At 39.5% G+C, this 10,380-nt stretch overlaps 1 protein-coding gene across 1 annotated transcript; it reads left to right on the top strand.

Moving 5' to 3' along the window:
• The first annotated feature begins 1,741 nt into the window (after positions 1–1,741).
• Positions 1,742–8,642, top strand: TMEM70 (transmembrane protein 70). The gene is made up of 3 exons (XM_030859541.3): positions 1,742–2,097; positions 3,346–3,451; positions 7,573–8,642. Exons 1-3 carry the CDS (start codon positions 1,888–1,890, stop codon positions 8,028–8,030), a joined length of 774 nt encoding a protein of 257 aa, XP_030715401.1. The 5' UTR covers positions 1,742–1,887; the 3' UTR covers positions 8,031–8,642.
• The last annotated feature ends 1,738 nt before the right edge of the window (positions 8,643–10,380 follow it).

The raw sequence follows: 10,380 nt of genomic DNA on the forward strand, positions 1-10,380 counted from the left end.
ACAGCACAGGCTCAGTAGTTGTGGTGCACGGGCTCAGTTACTCCACGGCATGTGGGATCCTCCCGGACCTGGGCTCGAAACCCGTGTCCCCTGCATTGGCAGGCCGATTCTTAACCACTGCGCCACCAGGGAAGTCCCTCAATGTATTGTTGAAGTAATCATACAAAGAGGCCATTAGACTGAGATGGCTCTGCTGCCTTGGTAGTTTAGTGAGCAACCCAAAAGCTAAGCCAGATTCAATTCTTATAAATACCTCAAGGTATTTACAACCAATCACAAACAACCAATCACAAACAACCAATCACGAACAGCCAACTAGATTTTCTCAAATAATGCAACAGCATAAGCTATAAGCAGGGACTTCCCTGGCGGTCTAGTGGTTAATACTCCACGCTTCCACTGCAGGGGGCATGGGTTAGATCCCTGGTTGCGGAACTAAGATCCTACATGCCTCACAGTGTGGCATAAGCTATAACCAATCAAATAATTTCCTTGCTTTGCATGTGCATCTTCTCCATAAAAACCTTGCCCCTAGCTCCTGTCAGTGGAATGCTCCTGACCATTTCCAGATTTGGTGCTATCCGATTTGAATAAATTTTTGCTCAAATAAACTCAAAAATTTTAGCATGCCTCAGTTTATCTTTTTAAAGCTATTAAAGAAAAACACTGTATGAACAGAAAAATTTACATACATATCAGTACAATAATGGTTAATTGATATTGTTTGTAATATGAATTACACTAAAACAAGAGTTTTTGAAAGGTAAGTGGAATATAACTTTAAAAAGGGAAGTTACAAAGCAAAGACATGGAAACAATCTAAATGTCCATCGACAGATGAATGGATAAAGATGTGGTATATATATATGTGTGTGTGTGTATATATATGTGTATATATATATATGTATATATACAGTGAAATATTACTCAGCCATAAAAAAGAATGAAATAATGTCATTTGCAGCAACATGGATGCAACTAGAGATTATCATACTAAGCGAATGAGTCAGAAAAAGACATATGATATCACTTATATGTGCAATCTAAAATATGGCACAAATGAACCTATCTACAAAACAGAAACAGACTCACAGAGAACAGGTGAGAAGCATTTTGCAGCATTTTGTAAATTGGTATATGTCAATTATATTTAAGCATTATATTTTAGCTTATTTTTAGGTGTTTCCCTCACTATGTAAGCATTGTGGATTTCCAGTTTTCTTCAGTATCTTTGTATCTTCTGCTTCCAACTTAGTCCTGGTAGTTGGCGAGGCGCTCAAGATCTCTTTAACAAATAATGAACGATTGTGTAAACGGATGAGAGTGATTTCCGAAGACAAATTTGACAAGTATCAACATTATATGAACGAGTTCCACTCATTTTCTACCAACCTATTGGTTGGATTAAATTACTATTCATTTTTGTTCAAACGTGCACTGTATTATTTCTCTGTGCCAACAGGTTAGAAACATTTTCCGCAGAGAAAATGGTGTTTTGGGCACAGAAAATGATGCCCACGAGAATGAAAGATTTAACCCTGCTTCCAGGCTTTGTCCTTCGCACGTGTCTCTCCCCTCTGTCCTTCCACACGGTGGTAAAGAGCGCCAGACTCGGACGAGGGGAAGCAGCGCGCAGGATGGCCGTTTGCTGGTCCTGGCAGCGAGGGTCAGGTCGGATTCAGATCTCAGCCCACAAGGAACGCGTGTGCCTGGGCAGGTTGCCGGCGGGCCGTCCATTCTGCGCACGCGCAGGCGGCCTGTGCGGCCCGCGGACCTGGCGGCGGCGCCGAGTGCGCGGCTCGTTTCTGCCGCGGTCTGGTGAGGAGCTGCGCCTCGGCGTGCTCGGCTGCCGCCGCAGTGCAGTCGCCGTTTCTGGTCACGCGCGGGATGCTGCTTCTGGCGTTGGGCGGCCCGTGGGCGGCCGGACTGCGGCTTGGTGGGAAGAGGACGGCACCGTGGGCAGCCACTGCGCTCCGAGGCCCTAGGGCGGCCGTCTGGCGGGCGGCCTCCTGCAGAGGCTCCTCGGGGCGGGGCGGCGGCGGGAGCGCGGGGCTGTCGGCAGCCGCGACGCTTCTGCCGTGTCGGTTGCGAGCGCAGGTCGGCGGTCAGAGGGCTCGCGGACCCGAGTAAGGGTGGGGGTGGGAGTAGCACCGGGCCTGGGGAGCCCGGCTCTCCCATAGCTTCTCCCCGGCCTGCACGGCGGCTCTCGTGCTGAGGGAGCCCCGTGCTATGGGGCTGGTAGGAGTGGCCGGCCTCGGCCTGGGCAACAGGCCGGTGCTCCCGGGGTTCGCAGGCCCCGCGAGTCCAGCAGTGTCCCTTGGAAAGTGCCTATTTTCTGGGCGGTTCCAGTCACTTTACAGAGATGGTTGCAAATCCATTGGGCTTGTGAGGACTCTTTTTTTTTTTCTGTCCTTGAGCGCAAGCTCGGAAGGGTTAATTTGCAGCGAAATTTAGATGCTCCACGTGAAGACTGAACTGAAAGAACTCGGGAAACCTGATTTTGAGTTTGTTCTGCTTTTTATTAGGTGGCTCTATTTTTGGGAATTCCTTTGCTCCCTGGAAAAATGGGATGGAGACGTTAATCCTTCTCATTTTAATCTGAATAAATTGTCTCCTAATCCTGCCCTGTAAAATATTAGGATTAGCAAACATGGTTGAAACTTGGGAGGAAAGGCCAACGCGGGAATTGGAATCTCATTAAATTTCAGCATAAAGGGATTAGGCATGTCTTTTACATCTTGAAGAGTGTGTGTTGTGAAAGTCATTTTCAGAGGTTCGGGCAACTCTTTTGTTCCTGTGAAATTTGATGTAGGAGTTCAAGTAAAATATTTTCCTTGCGAGGAGCAAGGGATGGATACGAGACCCTTGGGGAAAGAGTTATTATTATTATTTTTTTAAATACTAGCTATAGTATAAATATTTAAGAAGTATTAAAAGCAGTCTGGACTTTAAACTTTCTGAATTTGCAGTATTTTACTTACATAATTAAACTTAATTTTTTAAAAAAGCTAATGCATTTAAATCTTTGACAGTTGGCCAAAAGTGATGTGGAGTAGGAGAAACTATTCCACTAACTTTTTACTTGTTTAAGGTCACACTTTAAAATGCTTCTAGCTGGGATTCAAACTTAGGTCTTCAAACTCCCAATTCAGTGTCTACTTGTGAGTGGAATTAAGGAAAGCCATTGTGTTACTCAGTTTGCTTTCTTTAGCTTTGTAGATGATTTGGAAGAATTCCTTACATCACCCCATGTGATAAGTTTTCTTTTTATTATATTTTACAAAATAAACTTAAAAAATTTAAAAGTTTATCATGTACTCACATTATAATGGTCTCTTTCAATAGATACCTGTTTCTTGGGAAAGATGTGTTCGATGTTTACACACACAGCTTGAAAAATCAGAAGATGGAAGGCTGATTTATACTGGGAATCTGGCCCGAACAGTATTTGGTGGGTAATCAGAAGTGAGGATATTTCCTTTTTTCCCCGCCTTTTACTTATAAAAAAAGGTTCTTAGCATATGATAACTAATTATTTTAGCACTTCGTAATTGCAAGACAGAAGGAAAAATTATAATTTTTTTCTTGTGGTGTGTTGATAAAAGATTTAGAGGTTAAGACCTTTGCATTTTTAGGAGATTTTTAAAAGGTTTTTGTAGACTCTTATGATTTTGTGATCTTATGGCTGGGCACTAAAGATTCCATCCTTTGGTCACCTCTTGGGATGTTTAGCAACAAAATAAAACAGAACAAAAAGTGTAAGTAATGTTTGAATATGCAAAGGAAAAAAATATGGGCGAATACCTCTTAGGAGTAGTTATTTTGGGTAAGTAGACATTTACAGTATATGTTTCTAGATTTTGCAGTTAAAATGAGCAGTAATACTTTTATAATTCAAAGATATATTAATTTTACATTTTTTAGGTCATCTTAGAATTTTCAGCAAACATATTTACTTAGTGGTTTTCTAGGTAGTAGGGAGTTATCGTGGAGAAGGAAAGGGCAGTGTATTAGATAGCTACAAGTTTAAAGCTCTTTCCTTAGGTCATAATTCAGTATTTAGTATGGAATATTTTAGTAGGGAAAGTTAGAAGAACTTAGGTTTGTGATTTGTTCAAGTTCCTGAGGTTGTATTTCATTTTATTAATCTTAAAAAAAAAAGTATAACCTGAAATACCTGGAGGATTATTTTATAGCCAAGTTGGCCACAAGATTTCTGTGCCCCATTTGCATGTGTGTTTTTGATCATGCTGGTGTTAACCAGTTGTCTGAAATTTAATCTGGAAGTCTGTAAGTTCTCAAGAGTGTGACATTAAAATAAAGTATGTTTAAAATACAATTTTAGCTATTTAAAACTTTCTGGGAATAAGGAGTGATTATAATCACTATTGAGTGGAGTTCTGAAGTTACTGGAATAATCAGTTTTGGATGGTAGAAATTTCTTCAGAAGTCACAACATGAGTGGGCCACTGAGCCTGTGTCTCATCTCTGGATTGAGCCTGGGATCCCTAGACTGATGCCCTTGAGATGTGTTCACCGTGACCCCCGTGGTACCCTTCTTTCTGAATACAGACACCGTTCCTTCAAATGAAGGGAAGCCTTAATCCATTTTTTTCATGTTCCCACTTGACTCAGTTCTGAAGAGAAGAGAATATAAATAGGAATTAATTTTAGTGTGGGTACAATATAATATTTGTGGAAGAGCAGAGCTACGCATGATATTCAAAGTTCTAGAACTGTAACCTGTAGAAGAATTTATTGTTTGAGTTCCTTCAATATTATAGTAATAGAAAGTCACTATACTTATCAGGGATTAATATTTTTTCTGTGTAAAACTGAGTGAGAGACATTAACGTAGCGGTACCATTTAAACTACCAAATTGGGTCCTAATTTAAAGATATTTGAAGGGACTTTTAGTTGATGGTTCTTGTTAATTCAGCAACAGAAAATTACGGATGTCATAGTATTCTCTTTTTAAGATGAGTAGAATTTGAACATGAAGATGTTGTGAAAGAAGGGCATCCCAGGCACGGAAGTAGTATGAGCAAAGGCATGAGAATATGTTTAGAAAATAGCAATTGCTTCAATCCAGGCATAATAAAGTATATGTATGTATTAGTTTCCTAGGGCTCTTACAATACATTTCCACAGGCTTGGTGGATTAAAACAACAAAAATTTATTCTCACAGTTCTGAAGGCTAGAAGTCTGAAATCAAGGTGTTGGCATTCCGTGCTGTCTGAAGGCTCTAGGAAAGAGCTTGTCCTTGTCTCTTCCAGCTTCTTGTGGCTCCCAGCAATCCTTCATGTTTCCTTGGCTTGTAGCTGCATAACTCCAGTCTCTGCCTCCTACTTCGCACGGCGCTCTCTGTGTCTCTGCTTGTCTTGTTCTGTCCTTTTAAGGATACTCTCATTGGATGTAGGACCCACCGTAATCCAGTATGATCTCATCTCAACTTTTAATTGTCTGCAAAGACCCTATTTTCAAATAAGGTCATGTTCTGAAGTTCTAAGTGGATGTGAAGTTTGAGGGGACACTGTTCAACCTACTATAGTGTGAAAGAGTAATGGGGAAAACAGGTAGTTGGAAGGGCTAAGGAGGCTTTTATATAGAAGGCAACTTGGTCCCCATTGAGTCCCATGTGTACCAGTGTCATGGCATCTACCTGTGGGGGGAAGGAATTATTTTAAAATTACTAATGCAAGATAATTAAGGCTTCAAGCAAGAGTGATGTATGAGAGTGTCTGCTTTGTTATAGCCTCACCAACAGAGTATGATGTCATATTTTCAGTTTTTGCCAGTTTGGGGGAAAAACGGTATCTCACTGTGTTTTTATTTTTTTATTTTTTTTAACATCTTTATTGGAGTATAATTGCTTTACAATGGTGTGTTAGTTTCTGCTTTATAACAAAGTGAATCAGTTATACATATACATATGTTCCCATATCTCTTCCCTCTTGCGTCTCCCTCCCTCCCAGCCTTCACTGTGGTTTTAATTGAATGTTTCTTATGATTGAGGCTTAGCATCATTTCATCTGTTGAAAGGCCGTGTGCATTTTTGTTTCATTGAACTGTCTGCTTATATTTCTGGCATGTTTGTTTATTGGGTTGTTGATCTTTTCTTCTCGTATACTAGAAACCTTTTGTGTATTGGGGATATTAACCCTTTGTCATATAAGCTGCAAATATTTTTCTCATTTGTCTCTTTGTTTACGGTATTTATGTCCATGTACATTTTTAAAAGATGATCAGATTTATCAACTTTCCCCTTGATTGCCTCTGTATTTTCAGTCATAATTAGAAAAGTTTACCTATTCTCAGATTATAAAGGACTTCACGGGTATTTTCTTCTTATATCTCTCTTATTTTATACACTTAAATCTCTGGATTATTTGGAGTTTTCCTGGTATATGGTATGAGGGATCGATTGAATTTTCTCTGAATCTGGTTGTCCTAGCACCATTTATTTTAGATTGTATCTTTGTTCTATACTAAATTTCTCTATGCAGTTAGGTTTGTGTCTAGATTTCCCGTTTTTTTCCATTGATCTGTTTATGTACTGAGCCACTACCACACTGTTTTAATTATACAATCTTATGTTTTAGTATCTAACCCTCCCCCCTTTTTTTCTTCCTTTGTTTTTCCAAAATAACTTTATAATCAACCCTTCTAGGATCTCAACTTGCCTGTTTTCCAAACAGATGGTATTTGATCATGTTAAAATTGTACATTCAAGCTAAGAAAATTTACATTTTAAGTTATGTATTTATTTACTGTGGTAAAATAGACATAAAGTAAAAGTTACCATTTTGACCATTTTTAAGTATACAGTTCAGAAGTCACTGATTTTTTAATCTTTCTAACGTGATAAGTAAAAATATCTCCCTATTTTAACTTGAATGTTTTTCCTTGGTAAAGAAGTTGATTACCTTTCCCATATGTTTCTTAACCACTGGTGGTGTTTTTTGTTTGCTTGTTTTTCGATTTGCTGTTTTAATGCTGGGCACTTAGCCTGAAAAAGCCCCATATTGGAACGTTTTATGTTAGATCTGTGGAAGTGCTTGTTAATAGAGAGCTTTATTTGATTATCTGCTGACTGAATTAACTTTTATAGTATTCATAAAGATTTTTGAGTAATAGTAAACCTTTTATTGGGAGCTGAGATAGAAGCCAGTTAACCCTAAAGCGGACTTCCCAGCTGGAGAGGCAGCGCACTGTAATGGCCAACAGCCTGGACCCTAGAGTCAGATTGCCTGGGTTTAAATCCCAACACAGCTACTTGGTAGCTATGTGACATTGAGCAAGTACCTCGTATTTTCTCATCTTTTAAATGGGAGTGATGATGATGATAATTATACATCAGTCTCATAGGGTTTTTTTCTAGATTTCATGAATGAAATTTGTAAAGTGCTTAAAATAGAGCCTGGAATATAATAAGCACTATATAGGTGTTTTGGTTTTGTTGTTTTGATGATGATATTGTAGGGAGAAAGGTGGAAGAATTAATTGGATAGGTTGATTCTTTTATAAAAGTTAAAAATGTTAATCTTCTCCCATTTTTTTTCTTATTTAGGTGTGAAATGTTTTTCTTACTCTACAAGTCTGATCAGCCTTGCATTTCTACCGTACATTTTTGCACAAAATAATATTATATTTGGAAGTCTGCCTTTGCAAATCTTATTTTATGGCATCATAGGAAGCTTTACAGTGATCACTCCAACACTGCTTCACTTTCTTACAAAAGGCTATGTCGTTCGGTTGTACCATGAGGCCACAACAGACACTTATAAAGCCATTACTTATAATGTTGTGCTTTTGGAAACGAGTACAGTGTTCCACCAGAATGATGTGACAATTCCAAATAGCACACATGTGTTTACCACATTTTATGCTAAAACAAAATCACTGTTAGTTAATCCAGCACTCTTTCCAAACCCTGAAGACTATAACCATCTAATGGGTTATGACAAACCATTCACTTTTGATGTGGAAGAAACCAGTGAAAAGAAACAGCTTAAAGAAGAGAAATGAGTCTGTCGTTTTTATGTTTGCTTAAATGTGATTTATGTTCCAGTGTATAATAATTGCCTTTACTTATGATTTTTGTTAGTGACTGATTGTTAAAAAACTAATTTGAAATTGTATCACAGAACTTTTACTTTCCAGAGAATTATGTTCCTTTGTAATAAAAAAAAGTTACATTTGAAAAACAAAACATACAATACTCTATCATTTGTGTTAAAAGGGTGTGAAAATACATGTATATGCTGATATATGCATGGTTACTTTTATATAATAAGTGTGATTGCCTCTCAGCTGGGGATTGGATGTCAGAAGCAAATGGGAAAGTTATTTTTCCTTTGTGTTTGGATTTTTCTAAGGATAAAGATATTACCTTTTCCCACATTGAAAACTCTTTAAAAATTCACAGATTATGGGAGACTGTTAATCTGCTTCCTTTGGCTCAGAGCACAGGTTTTTGCCTATCATCTCTGGCATGGCTGCCCACGTTAAAGATATCCATGTCCAGTAGGGTGTGGTTAGCTCTTGGGGAAGTGGTGACCTAAGTAGTATCGTCTTCAGTGGTTCCATTTGTCCCTCCATGTACACTCTCCTTTGTTACACCCTGACACAGTGGGAAAATTGTATGTACTACACAGATGGATAGTACCTTTTATAAAATAAAAGTCTCCATGCTAATGTTAAGTTGGTTCTTGTGAAGGATTTTCAGCCAGGAACAAAGGGCCTCAAATCATGCTATTTAGACTAGAAGATACTGATTAAGTGCCTAGAGGGTGTCAGGTACTGGGCTAGTTGCCAGCGTCACAGTTGAGAACAAAACACCCAGTCTGTAGAGAGCTGCCTAACATCTATCACCTGCCACGATGATAAATCTAATCTTTCTGGCTTGCCTGTGGTATGAGGGAGGTGGATGGAGAAGCAGCAGGGACATCACTAGTTCTTAGGGGAAAGATCAAGTCCGAAGCTGCTAGAAGGTTATAGGAGACAGCTTAAGGTAGAACAGTGCTCATCTTTCTGAGACTTAGAGCCTGCCCTCTGCTAGGATCAGCCAGCTTGTGGTCTTAGTAGAGGGCGGGCTCTATTCTTAGATGAACAAGCTGCCACCACCTCTGTCCTCAGTTTGGGCCTCTGCCTGTCTGCTTTTCTGTCCTTTGTCACCTAGATGTGGACCTGTTGCTATCTTAGCAGTTAATGTGATTTATATCTTTCTGTAAAAAGATTATTCCAGGGCTTCCCTGGTGGCGCAGTGGTTGAGAGTCCGCCTGCAGATGCAGGGGACACGGGTTCGTGCCCCGGTCCGGGAAGATCCCACATGCCACGGAGCGGCTGGGCCTGTGAGCCATGGCCGCTGAGCCTGCGCGTACGGAGCCTGTGCTCCACAACGGGAGAGGCCACAACAGTGAGAGGCCCGCATACCACAAAAAAAAAAAGATTATTCCATAATCAAATACTCATTATCAAATGTTAGATAAATATTAGAAGAAAACAGTGTTGTTAACATTTCAAAGTTTTCTCTCAAGGGTCAGTTTTCTCATAACTTGTTTTTAGTACATCCTGTCTCTTTCTTTAAATGTCCTATATCCATGCAACCATTTTGTCACCTGTGGAGTGGAGTGAAAATCCTATTTTTATGAGTATCAATAATTCCTCAATTGTTTAGAGAAAAGAAAAAAGGCTTAAAGTACTACACGAGAAAGATGACTTCTCAAGGGCATGATTTGGAGTGAGACCAGGATGTAGAAAAGGATCAGCATGCGTAGGATACCATAATGGTTCATCACTGAAATAAGTCCGCAGAAACAGCTCAGGCCAAGGTAAGAAATATACGCACGTCCTTCCATGCCACTTTACCACCCTCTCCCCAGGCAGAGTAATCTTGGAAAGATTAGGAAGGTGGTGAGTCTCCCTCTACCTATGGGAAGGATATTGAGTCAGTTTTATTTGAGTCCCAAAAGGCAGGGTGATCCCCTTGGACCTCTGGGTTACATCAGATACTGTACCCTTTGATTATAAGATATAATCCTTTTCCTCAACGTAGATTACGTCATGCTGAAAGACTTCAGCTTTTGGAAGCAAAAGTAACAAAACGGTCATTAGGTATGAATGACAGCCTTAGCTTGGACACATTCGTTAAAATTATACTCTGATTTTTTCAGAAAAAGTGACTCATCATCCAGATTCATTGTTTCATCTAGACCACTTGCTGTCTACTTTTATTTGGAACCAAATCCCAGACATCATAAGATTTCTTTCTTAAACTTTTTTTTTAATTTTTATAAATTTATTTATTTATTTTTGGCTGCATTGGATCTTTGTTGTTGTGCGTGGGCTTTCTCCGGTTGTAGCGAGCGGGGGCCAC

This window comes from Globicephala melas, chromosome 17 (genome assembly GCF_963455315.2).
Source record: "Globicephala melas chromosome 17, mGloMel1.2, whole genome shotgun sequence".
Taxonomy (NCBI): Eukaryota; Metazoa; Chordata; class Mammalia; order Artiodactyla; family Delphinidae; genus Globicephala; species Globicephala melas.